At 43.7% G+C, this 16,459-nt stretch overlaps 1 protein-coding gene across 1 annotated transcript in view; it reads left to right on the top strand.

Annotated features, from left to right (window-relative positions):
• LOC104490608 (protein kinase C-binding protein NELL1-like) overlaps positions 1-8,197 on the top strand; it is a gene marked incomplete at its 5' end in the record, with an annotated part of 9,229 nt that extends 1,032 nt beyond the window's left edge. Inside the window, 3 exons of the mRNA XM_010132915.1 lie at positions 4,340-4,516; positions 6,223-6,447; positions 7,660-8,197. Coding sequence (XP_010131217.1) covers positions 4,340-4,516; positions 6,223-6,447; positions 7,660-7,710 — 453 coding nt within the window. The remainder of the gene's footprint in view (positions 1-4,339; positions 4,517-6,222; positions 6,448-7,659) is intronic.
• Between the last annotated feature and the right edge of the window lie 8,262 nt (positions 8,198-16,459).

Genomic DNA, 16,459 nt, shown 5'->3' on the forward strand with positions numbered 1-16,459 from the left:
AATGCCGTCAGTGCAATTAGAAGACTTCTAGAAATGCACCGATCTGAGAAACGGTTGGTCGGTTGTGGCCGCTTTGACCTGACGTGTTCGTAGCACTGGTAAAGCTGTCTGCAGACACAGCAGAACACTATTGGCCCTGGCGTAACTGTCAGTAAAATGAGGGTTTGGCCGCTGTGAAAAGCTGAACACAGAGCATGAGGATCAGCCTGTCAGTCCCCACGTCTCGATGCTTCTGAGCCAGAGAGGAGTATTGGAGGCTTGGAGGGGCACAAGGGGGAATAGTTGTTTTGAAATTGCGAGAACCTGAAAGCCTCATAATTTCTGGATTGCAATAGTGTAGCTGAAGGGAAAGTTAAGGGAATAGAACCCACAAAGTACGCTGCTGGTTTGGGCTCAGAAGGGAATATGTTCTTGCTAGTTGATATATTTTTTACTTCAAGTAGCCTCAAGCTCCCTAAAACGCCGACCTTCAGAGGCTGAAGTGTACAACTCCACTGCATATGTATCAAGCTTTTATTGTAATCTTGGGGAACTGGCTGGCTTATGGAGGGATTTCCAGTCAATAGAATAAACAGTTTAATATATGTGAAGACATCTGGTCTGCCTTTGCAGAATTATAACTATTAGTATTCCCATTTTAGATTGCTCGTAATTTATTTGCCATTTCTCTTTGCACTGATTTCTTGCATTGAATGCTTTTATTAGTATATGAAAATACACAATATGATTAACTAGTACATAGATAATTTTAAACTAAGCCTGGTGCTGTTTGTTGCTATGACTATGGCTCGTCCTTTATATGTTCCTCCCTTTCCAGTTTTTCCCTCTGTGAATTAACATTTGCATTTAATTTCATTCCAGTAGCTGCCTGTTTCAAGAGCCAAACCCTTGTCTAAAGAACAGGGAAAGCAGAGAGAGCTCCTCCTCCAGCAGGCAGGACGTCAAGTCTCCACTCAGTGTTTATTGAAATATGTCATTGAAACAGTTTTTTATCAATTGTGATAGCTTCCAGTACACCAAACTGCTTCTCAGACCTGCTGCAGGACTCTCTCCTGTTCACGCAGTTGCTCGGGGAGCCAGCCCTGCTTGACCTTTTTGCAGCCTGCTCAGTTTTCAGGGAAGAAAAGGGCAGAGTGTAACTAAATCATTCCTTATACTTCTTACTCGGACTCTCAAATGATCCTACTCATTCGTTTTATCTGGGAGACAAATCAGCATTTCAGATTTAAAATAATGTGCTTTCTTTTGGCTTTTTTTTTGTTAGGGTCATTTAGGGAAAGGTCAGATGGGTGTATTTTGTGCATTGGCTGAAACACATAGATCCCATCTTGAAAATATTTTAACTTAAGCTCTGGTGCAAAGGAAATGAAATACGTTACTCAGAAGCTCAGTAAGGTTGTTTCTGGATTAGGATACTATGGAGCATGAGAAATTACGTTACTTCAGTTATTTAATGAAGCAAAGCGTCGTTATCGAGGCACAGGGGGTTGTTTCAGTGCTTCTTCAGACCCCGACTCTTCAAACCATCCTTGTTCATCTGAATAAAGATGACAAAATTCTCAGAACTATAAATTAATATAGTGCCTTAAGTTTATTTGATGCGTCCTCTACAGACATCTTCCTGAACTCGTGTGGGTTTCATACACAATCAGATTTCAGACTGGTAGACATTTGAAGGGGAGTGGGGAGCTGTTGCTCTCTGCCGTGAGAAAACAGCCTGGCTGTGCATTGTGGCTGTATCCGGCTGTGGAGTCTGTGCTCTGATTACAACAGCCCTCCGTTCCCTGTATGAAAAGCCCCTGGGGGTAAGCACAGCGCTGGGAACGGGGGGATGTGCCGAGGTGAAGTGTGTTCCTGAGGGTGAGAACAGTTTGCTGCTTTGGTTTCTGCAGGGTCAGATTGGCTTTGGGGCTCTGTGGAAACGGGAGGCGCTATTTACAGCGATTCCCTCGTGGGTCAGCTTTTCCTTTAGGAAGAACAATTTTGTGTTCATGCCACTGATGCTTCTGAAGCATGTAGAACTGATTCAGTGAGGAAGGAGGGGAGGGAGAGGTACTAATAAGGTGCTATACGTTATTACCCACCAAAAAGAAAATAAGGTGCTTTCTGTATGTTTCTCAATGCTGTTATAGAGCTGCAAAGCTGCAAGTGAGATGATGTAGCTTAAGAGGCTTTGTGTCACTGCAGTATAGGGATAAAAATGTTTTCTGAAAGGCACGGAACTAATGAGGTTGTAGATAAAACACAAATGCTTAAAGAATAAAGAGAGTAGCAGTGTATTATGATTACCAAAAGGTCTCTGGCAAAATCATCAGGCTTTGTCAGTGCTCTGAAACACAGAGAGTACAGGCAACGTAAAAGGTTAGCTGTTCCCCAGAGGTAACAGCACAGGGGCTCAGTGAAGCACAGAACTACCAGCACTGTCACCAGCTGAAAGGGGAATTCGAAAACTAATCTCAAAAGCCTGGAAAGGAATTGGAACTAAGCAGGCAGGTTATCGTTAGCCGTTATTAATCAGCACGCCAGTATGGAGAAGAGAGAGATTGCCGTTGTGGAGGGCGTTGGGCTGCCCAGCTGCCTGGCACAACCCCGCGTGCCTGGAGCTAGTCAGCCTGGCAGAGCTTTGGTGCTGAGCTGCTCTTGAGGTCCACCCTCAGCAAGGGGTGGAAGATGGTTGTGCTTTCCCATCTGCAAGATTTCAGTCTCTGTCATGGAAGACTTCTTCCTTCCCCACTTCTGGAAGGGGAGGGTGACTTCTTTGTTCTTTGTGGAAAAGGTTTATGCTCAGCATTGCATCTGGACCTGTGGCTAAGGAAACGGGCCGCTGCCAGTCTTCCTTACCCTTCTGATATACTCAAACTGCTGAGGAAGTAAATAAAGCTTGTTTATTCCTTCTCCTACTACTAAAGCAACAAACTAGTCACAAGAACAGAACCCCCTTAGTCATCTGAATTTGATAGAGGACTGTATTAAGACTGTAGGGCAATCTAGTCCTATACCCTGTGGTTGGCAAAATCAGTTCAGATCCGTGTTAACCTGGCGTGTTTTCTATGTTTCTACAACTCTGTGTTTTCAGCTTTCCTTGTTAAGAAGTAAGAAATAATTGTAATTATTCTTACAACTGAAAGCAATACACTCATAAACTCAAAACTCTGATGGAGTGACACTGGCTGCCGTGGGTGCTGTGATCCCTAATGGTGATTTTGTACGTGGTGTATTGTGGCCAAGACTGACTTAGCTTAAAAACAAGAGCCAAACACAGATTCCTACATCCACCCATAAAGAGAACTTCCACCCGTGCTGCATGCTGTGGGTATGGCTGTTTGGTCTGCCTGCGGGAAAGACAGCCTGGGCTCCTGTCGCTCTCTTCAGTAATCACCTTGTTAAAGGATCAGGGGAGGTAAATCCCCTTGCTTTGATAGGTAGCCCTTGATTTGGCAGCAATCAATAACTTTATTTTTCCTTCTTGCATCAGGTTTATGGAATCAGAATAAGGTTCTGATGGGAAAACTGCCATGAAGTGAGGGGAGTTGTTTCAGGAGTTGCACAGTTGTGATCCGAAGCAGAATATACCTTCTCTCCTGTCACAGCTCCACCTTCAAACTGGCCGCAGGGGATGCTTCGCTTGAATAAGGACTAATCCAGTAACTAGCATCGAATGTAAAAGAAGTTTATGTCAAAATGTTTCAATAATGTCCTCATGGTTAATTGATTTCAGTTCCCAGTCTACGTGTGTCGAATCAGTGTCAGCTCACTTGCAGTAAGGGGTGTAATTTCAAACACGATAGTCCATCCAGTTTTCATAACCCGTGGTGAATTCAGAGTGGAGAATGATTAGTGCTACTTCGATTCTGTTAGGAAGTTAAAGGGACAACCTTCATAACTTCAATTTATTTACCGAAGTTATTTTCTTCACAGTAATACATTCAGTCCAGCTGGTGCTAAACAAATATCACGTGGATAGAGTGGTAACTGCTTGAAGAGTTCATTGATGTAACCAATGAGATATGAAATGGCTTCACTCTATTTCTTCTGAGATGCTGTTTTCTTTTACATTCAGTTAGCTGGAGACAGGAAAACAGCATTGGCAGATTCAGACCGTATTGGATGCATGGCTGATAGGAACTGGGACAATACTGGTGTTTGAGGTGTTCCTCACAACTGGCGGGATCCAGTCTTTGTTAGCGTTAAGAATACGGTTAAGATACATTAAGAACTCAGTATTTCCTGACATGCCTTTTGCTATATGTACCCACGCTCGGTACACACCCCTCCGTGACCTTATCCGGGCTGCGGTCTGGTGGTTCGTGGTTGATGTCAGGGCACTGTGTCCTCGCAGGACGGGAGGATTTTCTGCCGGAGGACAGCCTGCGACTGCAAGAACCCCAGCGCCGATCTCTTCTGCTGCCCGGAGTGCGACACCCGTGTCACCAGCCAGTGCCTCGACCAAACTGGGCACAAGCTCTACCGCAGCGGGGACAACTGGACCTACAGCTGTCAGCAGTGCCGTTGCCTGGTATGGGTAAAGCGTTTTGGAAGGGAGCATGAATAATAAGGACTGATTTTTAGCAAAGCATACCTGCAAGCAGGCTCTTGGCTCTTTCTTCACCTGCTTTCAGCCTGGGAAAGGTGATAAAGTGCTTACAGAGCAGCAGAGAACTGACAGCTACACCGTCAGTTTTCCTCTTGATGCTGAATAAGTAGGTCTAAGGAATATAATGAAAAGCTTGACAAGAGCTTGGAAACCTCGACATGGTGCTAACTTCAGCATTAGTCTCCTTCTGAGGACTTTTATGAGGTCGTCTGATGTTTAAATGACTTCATAAAATATTTTCACACGTGCTGGATTTGGTTGCAGGAGTTTCAGCTGTTAATTACGTCAGTGGGGGGACCTGTCTTATCAAAACGGACGCTGAAACTCTTCTTTTTTTCTTCAGCAAATGCTGGGGAAATGGAGTGCCGGTGCCACTGGGTGGATTAGCAAAATTCCACTAAAAAAAGAAGGGAAAAGACAACTGAATTAACCAGACAAACTTGCAAAGTAAAGAACGTTTATTTTCTCATTAGGCGCTCTAGATTATTTCCCTGAAGCTTTAAGTTTTGCACAGATATACTAATTAGTGCAGCAATGAACTTCATTAAAATTATCAGTTTTCCATTTCTAGCTGTCTGTATAACACAGACTTTATATATGATATTAATCAAGAGGTGTCTAAGCATCAGGAAACAAATTACACTGCAAGCTAAGTTACTGTTCAGAGATAATTATCCATAATGTACAGCAGTAACTGGTGTATTTTGTATTCTCCTAAGATACATTTTTTTTAACAGAAGAACAGCAAGAACGATTTGCAGCAATGGCAAATACTAGATGAGGCAGCTTTTACAAGGGACGCGGAGTTTGTGGCTAGCAGTTCCTTGCCTAATTTTATGATTAGGTTAACAGAGTTGAAAGGCAGCGGTGCCCTAAATCAGTGCTGCGCGTAAGGTTCCGTGCAGCGTATGATGGCACCAACACGTGGAGTGCTCACAGAGTAGCGTGACACAAGTTACTGGAGCCCTTCGCAGGGTAAGTTTAGACACACACAGCAACACTCTCCAGAAGTGACCTGATGATTCTCTCTCCTCTGTTTCTATCTACTAAACTGTTTTTTTTTTTTACAAAGCTGAACAATAAAAGGACTCTGTAGAACAGAACTGTGTTGCTCTAACAATTCCTTTAGGAGGTGACAGTAAAATCAATTTTGGCTGCTGCTAGTTAGATCAATGTTCAGTGCTTGCCGAACATACTAACATACGTCTACCTGCAGTGTTAATTTTCTCTTTAAACAGTTGCTGCGATCCCGCAGAGACGTTGATGTGACCAGGCGTAGGAGGAGCGCAGCAGTCTGCAAGGCGATCGCTGCCAAAATTTTTGTTTATGGAAAATACTGGAACCCAGTATTTACTGCTGTCTTTAAAACCCCCCGAGAACTCAAGTTTTGCTGCTACCATGATGACAGTGTCGTTCAGTCAGGAAACAACCAAATGATCATCTGCTACATTTAGGAAACTTCAGCTCAGTCTCCAAACACGCGTTTATATGGTTCAAGCAACCTGGGAGCTGACCCATTAAGTTTATTTCAGTTTTGGCAAAGTAAAACTTTTCCACTCAACATGATGCAAAATTTCTTGGTAGCTAATAAACGGCAAGTTCAATGAGCTTTGCTTCAACTTTTACAGGAAGGAGAGGTGGATTGTTGGCCTCTTCTGTGCCCCAATCTAAACTGCGAGTACACAGCCATCTCAGAAGGAGAGTGCTGTCCCCACTGCGTCAGTGACCCCTGCCTGGCTGACAACATCACCTATGACATCAGGAGAACCTGTCTAGATGGCTACGGGATCACAAGACTTAGCGGCGCCGTATGGACGATGGTGGGATCTCCTTGTACAACCTGCAAATGCAAGGTACGGTGGGCAAGGTAAAACGGGAGTGCGTGTTGCTGCATCAAACCAGGGTCACTTTCTGCCCTTGGAAGATCACTTTCAGATCTCAGGGAAGGAAGTGAGACCCAAGAAGAAATCCCATGCCTTTTGTGTTTGCAGGGTGGAGAACAAAACAGTTGTGCTCGATGAGAACATCGAGCGCAGATACGCGATATCCTAGCGCAACTTTCAGTCATGCTGTCGGAGAGCCCTTCAGGCGCTCTCCGTATGAATCCAGGCTGGTGTTTTCATAGTTGCCTAATGTGGATGCTCACGAAAATGTGTTTGTGGAGCTGGTAAACAGAGGCAAAAACACTAATGAAAGTTTCACCAGCGAGTAGGCAAGTAGAAGCGCACTGCGGCTCAGACGAGGGCCCTCCCACAACAGAAGTGGGAAGGGAATGTCACAGTTTCTGTTCCCTGATCTCATCAAGATATTTTTAATCCAGCGGCTCTAATGCAGAAGTGCAGGCTGTCTCCCTTGCTCCGTGCAGCAATGACCCCACTGTGCTAATACCAGAATTATGAAAATGTTGTTTTGGGTTATATAAAATGTTTTTCCCTTCACTGTGGGAAAGCAAGCTATTGCTCCGGGGCTTTAAATTATTGAAGGTAGTTTTTCTGCCATTCTTCAGAGTTTTTCTTTTTGGTTTGCGTGGGATTTAAAAACAAGGGGGGAAAATTGCTCATTTGGCGTTTTGGTGGTTGCCGCAGTTTGTTATTACCTAAGATAGTCTTGGAAATGACTGGGTGTTGCAGAAAGATACTTAACAATGGATTAAACTCCAAAGCTCCCCCACCCCCTGCTACATATCTGGCACGTATCAAGAATCTGAACTATCTGCTTACTGCAGACAAGCAGGAAGCTTCCCTGCGTGGATCACATCAAAACTCTCTCCATTAACTTTCCTACATGGGAAAAAAGCTGCAGCCATCTCTGTTGCCGTTGCTGTGCTGTGTTTTACTGTGGGGACCATCGAGTCTCTCACATCTGGGTAGTTCATGTGTCGTTCAGGCCAGCCAGCCTCCTCGAAAAGCCCCCACAGCTGGGAGACGTTGGGGTGGTGGCTTAAGAAGGTTTCTGAATGTGGCAGATGTGTCAGAGGTGTGTCTGTCTCCTCGTGCCACCACCCCCTTTGCGCTTTGTGCCTTGTTCCACGGAGGTGATTGATGCCTGCTTGTTTATCTGTGCAGAACGGGAACATCTGCTGCTCGGTGGATTTAGAGTGTCTCAACAATAACTGACGTAGTCAGACCGGACTGTGCCGAGGAAGGAAAACTGAGGAAGCTAACACCGGAAACGAAGTCGTATGCATTGGTGTTTTATACAACAGACAATTACCAAAGTCTCCGCACGAGGAAGATGTTTGGGAGTTGCCTTTGGGACCTATCACTATGCTCATCCTTGCTAGCCTTGTCTGGGTGACTTACCGTACAGCGCATAGAAGTCAATGGTTGTTAAAAGTTTTCAGTGTTGTAAATGACACACTTTTCCTGTCAGACATTTGCAAATACGCTCTAATTATTTCACGGGTAAACAATTTTGTTTTAATTTGCGTACCGACAACATGATAGAACTCAGCTCCTCTTACTTTGAACCTAGGTTTGACAAATAAGGCAGCCTGTTGTGGATTTGTCCCATGATATCACACCCTCAAGGTCCCTGTCGAATGTATTTATGAAAATATGTATGTATGTACAGTCAAATTGCATAGTACTTATATTTCACAGCTGTCCAACGTTTCAAAGCATTCAAAGGTGTATTTGATTGGACAGAATGGAAGTAATCAAAGTAAGTCTGTCTTAAAAATTTGTAAAATTAAGTGCCATGAATTTAATGAAACGGCAAAAAAAGCACTTTCTTCTCCAAACGTGCGGAGCTGCAGCAAGACTCCCTGTAGTGAGGAATGGAACTAAACCCACATTCCACTGCCAATTCAACACATATTCGGGCAAGAATCACCCATCGTTATCAGTACTTGGCAGTGCCAGAGAAACGGCAAGTGCTGGAGAAGGGTGTAATCCCTCGGGGTTGTGCAGTGATAAAACAGTCAGAGCCCCTTCAGATGATAAAATTTAGATTGACTAGAATTTGCTTTTGGTTGTAACACCACGGATGAGTTCAGCCTTTTTCCTTTTTTGTATTTACAGCACTAACGATGTCTGCCATTCTCAGTTACCGCTACCCTAGTGACAAAGTGCAGAAGCACCTGTGCCAGCGACAGGCGGGACAGGAGACCTTAAAGCTTGGTAACCCTCAGGACCCAGTTAAGAGCTCAGAAACAGAGTTTTCCCTTTTCCTATTTTGTGACATCGGAAATACTTAGTTTTAAGTTCACGACACACCCAGTGGTGTTTAGTACCTACATTTAGGCAGAAGTACAAATTAAACCTCCTAGCCCTATATCGAGGTTACAGTTTAGATTTGCCTCAGCTAACATCATTTTTCGTGAGGCTCGAAAGTTTATGGCATTAGAGCAAGAATCTATTTCTTCAATGACGGCATCTACAACTTTAATGTCACCTTTTAAACGTGCTGTCGTGTTCTGTTCTGCTCATTTGTGTAGTGTTCTTTGCCTTTTGTTTATTTAATTAAACACACTGAGTGTGCGGAAGAGAGTGCAGAACAGTTTGGGAAGTCTACATTTGTGAGGTTTTTGTAGTTTCAAGCTGAAAAATGTGAATCTGATTAATAAGAATCAAGTGTGATTATACAGTGAAAAAATGAATTGTCTTTTAAATGAAGTATTATGATTCTTATGAGAGGACAATGGCAAAGCCAGTATAAAAATTACCTGCAATCATTCAGACAACTTTATTCCCATTTTTAAACCAGGATTTGTTTTATTTAACAGGTTGGTGTGGTGAAGTTAAATTTATTTTCTTAAAATGCCCCATCGTTTTCCGCTCCTAATGTATCGACTCTATTTGCATTGCCCTGATGACTGTATAATAAGGGAACCGGTTGTGTTTTATATGATACTCCAAGGATGTTTGTAAATCATAACGTCAGCTCATTTTGTATATCACATTGTAAAACCCAATGGTAATTCAGTTGGCTGAGAGATCCAGTGGGCTGAGATATAAAGGGGAATGATTTAAAACTCGTGGGCATCTAAATAAACTCCGATGTACAGCTTGCTTTCCCTTGGTTTTACTATCAGAGCTGTAAAACGCTCATCGCTGTCCTTTCCAGACCTGAACGCGTGATGTTACTAGACGGAGAAAGAGCGTTTGCCCGGAGATGTAGCATCAGAGGAGTAGGAAATACTTTGCTTGCACTTGCTGGGACAAACTCATACACTCCAGTCTGGCCCAGACACTGATTTCTGAAGCTCTCGGAATGGGATTAAAGGCAGTGCAGGGTCTGGAAAGAATGTTTTCCCCATTTACCTTGTAGCAGTGAAGCCCTTTCCCAGGATGCTTCCTGGAAGCTCCAGACTTTGGCAGGATCACGTTCAACAGGTCCCAGAAGTTCACATTTTTCCACAGCACAGACCAATTTTCTTCCAGAACTCCAAGGCAGATTAATTCAGCAAACCCCTTTCGGAGCATTTTATAGAGCATTATGTGTCATTATCTCCAGAGTAATACAGCTTGAATTGTTTACACGAAGTCAGAATGTTGACACAGCCCTGTTTGTTTCGGTTGCATTTTAAGCAGTTACCCTGACTGTGATGAACTTTTCCTTATGAAGCAACTTGATCACTAGTCACATCACATTTTCCTTCCGAGTGCTCAGAAGCCTCAGCCCCAGCTCAAAGAGCACATTGAGGAAGGAAATGCAATTCCCTTTGTTCCTCTTTGACCAAGGTGAGAACTTTGGAAACCTCTTTCTTGATGGGATTCCATATAAACCTGTGGGCGCTGCAGTGAAAATGCTGGGGGGGAAAAAAAGTCAGTTGATGATGATAATTTCTGAAAAATCTCATCTTTTTTGTGGGATGGACCTTCTCTCTGCTCAGAAGATGAGAATAGTAGTATTAACATGAGGACAACTAACAATATAACTTCTGTGAAAGGAGACTTGCTGCTAGTTAATGGGCTTGGTCAAAACTCTCACTACAGGCAGTTGGAATTTTGTAGCTGTTTCTCTTACTTTTCCTGTAAAGGAATATTTTGTCTGCATGTAATGCTTCTGATGACAAAAAAAATAAATGAGTGAGAAACAGAAAATGAAAATTCCAGCTCTGGTAAAATGTCTTTGCTGCCTCCTTTTGGCAACAAGCTCAGCCTGGGTACTGAACCAGAGCACCGCGTTCTGTCTTGTGGTGGGAGCGAGTCTTCGGTTCCACTCCCTGTGTAGCTGCCGACTCCCCTAAAGCAAACCCAAGCGTTCCTTGATAGCGGCTCCTAGAGTCAGGGGCCATGCTGAGCCACACTAGTTGCTGCTAGAGGCTGCAGAAAATCCGAATTATTCCCTGCACATGCTGAATAAGATCTGCCCAATTCGGGGGAACGTGTAGAAGATCTATTAGTGTCTGTGTGTTGCCTCAGAGACCGAAATAACAACTGTCTTCCTGTAACGTATCTTCTCCCAAGAGCTGCCCGTGAGTTTTCAGGTACAACTGTGTACAACATTTAATTAGTAACACCTTTTCAATCAGATTGCAATGACAAAAAAAAAAATTCATCTGTTTCTTTTTTTCTGTGGCAGGCAGTAATATTTTACAAAACAAAAGGTAAAGTGTCAGGAGTGATTGCACAAAGGGGGAGTAGATTGTAATAGAATTATCTCATAACTCCTACGAGAAATATGGAAATGTCTCACATCTAATGGCACTTACATAATCATCATTAATGAGGGGATTTTAAAGGAGCCCCATGATACAGTTTGATGTAAAATTTTATGTGAGTGTTGTGATAAGACAGTGGTTTGATGAACATGTTCTGCCATCAGAAATATCTACCTGCCAACAAGCTACTGTTCCTCTTTGGGTCTCATCAAAACTTACACTGCTGTAAGGAAGACTCATAGTGGTATAAGCTTAAAAAAAAAAATTCCATCCTGGGGTGTCTGAATGCTTCACATTCGGTTCTTTTCTCTTCTGGGTAGAAATGAACAATAATTCTGTTTCAGCTGGTCGTTGACCTCTGAGAGGTGTTAGTGAGGTGCTGGAATTGCTTGTCATCTACAAATATTACTTGCAGGTACCAACAGGATCATTTCTTGCTGCGGAACAGTCCCACCTGTGCAAGGGTAGGTGTACCTAAGAAAGATGTGCATAATAAGCTGTCAAAAAAGAGTCAAATAAAGGGTTTTTAATGAAACCGTTACCAGGCAATTCACAAAACGTGGGCAAACAATGTCAGAAATCATGGCCTGTGAAAAAACCTCATGGGTCAGACAAAAAAAAAGGGCCCCCCAAACCATCTCTGTGTCATTTAAATTCTTTACTGCTGCTTCAGGTGCGCAGCGCGAGGGATGCGCTGAATTCAGATGAGGGGATTTCTTTGCTTCAGCAGTGCCTCGCACTTGAATTATTTTTCTTCCTAAATTCATACATGAGTTTGTTTTATTTAAGTGGTTTGGTTGGAATTGAGCCGTGTTCAAAGCGAGCCTCACCATGTTCTCATGGTAGCTACAACAGGTTCTGAAGGAATTCAGGCTTCTTCTAAATCTACTTTTTGCTGTCACAAGAATTGCAGATGTGTGTGATTTAATGCAGTGCTTCTCTGGACTAGTTTTGATGGATTCCCTTTTGCACACTTCGGTATTAAATATGCAGTTTTGTTCTCCTACCTGAATATTACGCAGAATTCTCATCTGGGTGCTAGAATGTGTGGGCTTTGCTGCTGTCGTGCCTCTAGACTCAGTGCGGCCACTTCTTTACTCAGTGTCTGTGAAGTTAGAATCAGAGAGTCACCAAAGTATGTCCAGGTAAGCACTAACTTTAAGGGTCTGCTCCTCCCTGTTACGATAAAGGTTAAAGAAAATCCAGCGTGTGGTTAAAAGGACCTTTGCAGCTGCAGAGGTGATTTTTCAGCCTGAGCACAGGCTTGGCCATTTCCTCTTATCTGTATTAAATCGTTAGCTGAACAGTTCACTCTTTAGCCACACATTTTTTATTTATGATTCGCAGGGTAGAAGACAGCTTTGAGTGCTGCGTGAAGTCATCCTGATGAGCAGGTTCTCATGCAAAAATTGTTTTTGCTAGAAGCTGTGGCAGGTGCAGCCACCCTGAGGAGGTGGAGGTGCTCGCACAAAGCCCAGGGCTTGCACGAGCACCTGAGAAAGATCAGCTTGACGCCTCGGGGCTGTTCTTTGGTGCCTCAGGGTCTAGGCTCTGTCTGTGTTTACCTCCAGCTAATTGGGATGACCCCAGTTCACACTCAACTAGGGTATAAAAGGAGCCCTGCTGGAGAACAGAACTGAGCTGGTCCTCCTTGGAGCAGCAGATTTTGCAGGAGGAAGACTCTCCCTTGGATCAGGATGCCATCTGAGGATACTTCCCAGGATTGAGTGAGCCCTCACCTCCGCTTTGGTGAGTGACCCCTTGGTTTGGAAGTGGGGAGATTTTCCCTTGTGTGAGTATGTGCATGTTGTGGTTCACATTCCTTAAAGAGGAGTATTCAGCGTTTGGGAATTTGTTGTGTAGTGATATATTCCCTACCGACATCCCAGCTTGGAATTAATTTTGTCTGTGGGAGTGCCAGACAACTTTGTTTGCAATAAATTGACAAGGTTTGGGTAGCTTCTGCTGTCTGTTTTGTGGGTGCCTCCGCCACAGGAACGCCACCAGCACTGTCTCAAAATCCAACCCAAATATCTTGGAGATGTCAGAAATGGCAGGAGTGATCTGCTTTTCTTAGGGATGAACTGCCCAGGACCGGAGGGAGGAGGATCTAGAACTGGATGGAGAGAAGTCATCAACATGTGACCAAGCAATCCTGACCTTAGTGGGATGATTAGTGACGGCAACAGGTATGACTAAATTGCCTGTTGAATTTGGGAATATTTTAATTCTACTTAACAGAAAACAAGAAGTGACTGTTCCCTTCTTCGCAGTTTGTTCTTCACTTGTCTTGATTCTTTGGCTGATCGCTCAGGCTGTCCCATCGCCACAGCCTTAGAACCTGAATAGGGACTGAGCAGGTGACATGAAAACTAGGCAAAAGAAGTGTTTGCTTTCGTGCCTATAGTACAAGGATATTTGGAATCATAACTGATTTTTTTTTTAATTCAAACATCACTTTTTTTTTTAATACTAGCAATAGCTAGAATTAACGTATAGTCTGGACCTCTGTCTTAAAAAACCTGTTGTTATTAAAGGAAGCCAGACCAAATTGGTTAGCTAACTCGCAGATGTAGCACCCTTTATTTTTTCTTTTTAATGACCTCTCACTTAAGTATTTCCTCTCTCAGGGAACAAGGGAACTATATCTCTGCCATTTGTAAGAATGACTCCGGGCTGTCCCTGAGCACGGTCCTTTCCATGCCCTTTCTGCCTGGGGTTCTCAGAACTGCCTCAGCAGTCTCTGAAAATGCAGTTGGCAAAACAAGAGCACAGCTGTATGTGAAGCCGAGCTGACAGGCCCACAGAAGACAGGAGAGGTGAGCTGTAATCGAGAGCAGTCTCACGTCAACCCTTGGCAAGACTTCAGGCATCACCAGAAAGTATTTAGGGACGTGCAGGATGGTGAAAACCATGAGTGTTGGCTGCAGTTCTGTATGCTTGGGAAGTTCAGAGGAATTAAGCTGAAGGTTTTTGTTGTTGAAGTATTGCTCAGCATGAATGTTCAGAGCTATTTCTCATTCTGAATTAAAGCGTTATTGTAGTCTGTGTGGGATTATGGTCTGCACATATATATCCTCTGCAACTGGGGAAAAAAGAAATTCTCCTGGATGACCGTTCCACTGCGGAGCAGCCATCTCTTTCTGTGTCACTTGTCGATGTTTGAGATATTGTTTGCAGAGGAAGCCTGTCTAGTGTGAGTAATACTATTCCAAGTGAAAATAAACATATGCCTCCTATTTCAGGTGAGTTGATCCGCTACAAGGGAAGCAATGAGAAATGTCAGTCTCACATGTTTAAAAACTATACCCCAGTTTGTTCAAATTAAAGAGTTAAGCTTTAGAAAAATGTGTGTTTGAAAATGCACATTTTTCAGTGCTCTGGGGGCTGCAGCGCTGAACTGGTGTCATTCCTGTCAGCAAGATCTCCAGCCTGCCCTGGGCCACAGGGGCTGCTAGAAAGGCAGATGCCCAAATGTCTGTAGCGAGGCAATAGGCCAGGAGCATGAGCTGGTGAACGCATCCGCCTTTCCCTGCGCGGCTGCAGAGAGCCCAGGCTTCCGGGGCAGCCTGAGCCCAGTTGCCCTCTGAGGAAGGAAGGGCTTGGGCGACTTCAAGAGGGACCACGTTTGGGTCACTGCTCTCAAAGGTCAACGTTTCTGGTCCAAGCTTAATGTGCCAAGACTGAATGCACACTGAGCCTTCATTGCAAACAACGGGCTAGAGATACCGAACTCCCTTTATGGGAGCTTGGGAGGCAGCTGATGCTGGAGATGGGTCTGTTTAGAAAGAAGTGAAACATTGTGCTTTTGCTGACCTACTTTCAGTGGTTTTGCTCTGAATTTGTGCCAAAGTGTAAGCAGGAGAAAAAAAAAATAGTGAGGGAAGACCCTCCCTGCAGAACTGCAGAAAATAAGACAGAGCGTAAAGAGAAACACATTAAATCTTTGTCACTGAGAAGACAAATACAAGAGCGTGTACATTTAACAATTTCAGTTCATAATGGGAATGCCGTAGTATAGCAGAGGTGCCAAATTCATGGTACTAGCTTTAACACAGAAAAACTGGTCATCTTGCACCATGGCAGTAAGTCACGGTGTGGTCTAACTGTGCACCATGGTGCATCATAAAAGTGTGTGCAGAAACGTTCTCAACTCAGAAAATACATCCTGTCCAAAAAGTGTCTTTCAACAAGTGTAATCAAAGTGAAATAAATCAAGCAGCAGAACAGTAAATTTTAAAAATTTGTGATGTGCAATTGGCCCGTGTGGTTATCAGATCTTAATTTTAAAAAGATGACTGATTTGTGGCAGCTTAAAAATAAGCAGAGGGTTAGGAGCTTGAATGAAACTACTCAGAGATGGACAAAAGAATTGTAGAAGGGTGTAGTAAAAAAGATCCTGGTTAATGGAATTTTCTCTGGGTATGGGGCGATGTTCAGTAATCGAGGCAAAAGAAATCATTATGTCAGAGCTTGCAAATGGCAGGGAGAGAACCAAAAGGAAAATAAAGCCTTGTGTCAGAGTGAGCAGTAACTCCAGAATGAGATTTCTGTGCTTTTTATGACATGAGAGTACTGTCTATAGCAAAAAAAACCCGGTTTATTAAGCTCAGGCTCGCGGCAGACGCAAAGAAGAGGTAGCAGTTCACAAGCTGGAAAGCCATTACCAAACACGTAATGGGACGTCGCTGGCTGCTCTGGGTTACAAACATCATGTTGGCTTTCTGCATGAGAGAAAAGTGGAGCTGAAATCAAGCAAATAAAACTAATATTACTTAATGTTGGAAACATGATGTCATTGGGCAGTTTAAATTGCAAGAGGAATGTACAAGAGAAACGCGCGGGCTGGAGAGCCAGGTAATGTAAACACAGGCAATGATGCTTTTAGCAAAGACAAATGAATTCATGAAGCTGGTGACACTAAATGTGGAAGTGATTTATAGGAAAGCCTCCTAAGCTGAGGAAACCAAAAAAGTAGTCCAAAGGAGTCAATATACTAAAAGATTATTAGATTTTTTTTTCCTTTGTCTTCAGAACATGGGCGCTCGAGATTTAAAACTGCTTCAGCCTTCCATGCTGTGGTTTTATTTAGAAATAAATCTGGACGGCACCTCTGGCTGAGCTGTGGCTGCGGGAGAAGGTCCAAGAGCTGGAGCACAGGGCTTGGACCTGCAGCTTCCCTGTGCCAAGGAGGATGAGCTCGGGGTGGTCACGTCCCGTGGGTGCCCTCTGCTCCTCCACAGCTGCGCCGTGCCTGC

This window comes from Buceros rhinoceros, unplaced genomic scaffold (assembly GCF_000710305.1).
Source record: "Buceros rhinoceros silvestris isolate BGI_N320 unplaced genomic scaffold, ASM71030v1 scaffold15303, whole genome shotgun sequence".
NCBI classification, from domain to species: domain Eukaryota; kingdom Metazoa; phylum Chordata; class Aves; order Bucerotiformes; family Bucerotidae; genus Buceros; species Buceros rhinoceros.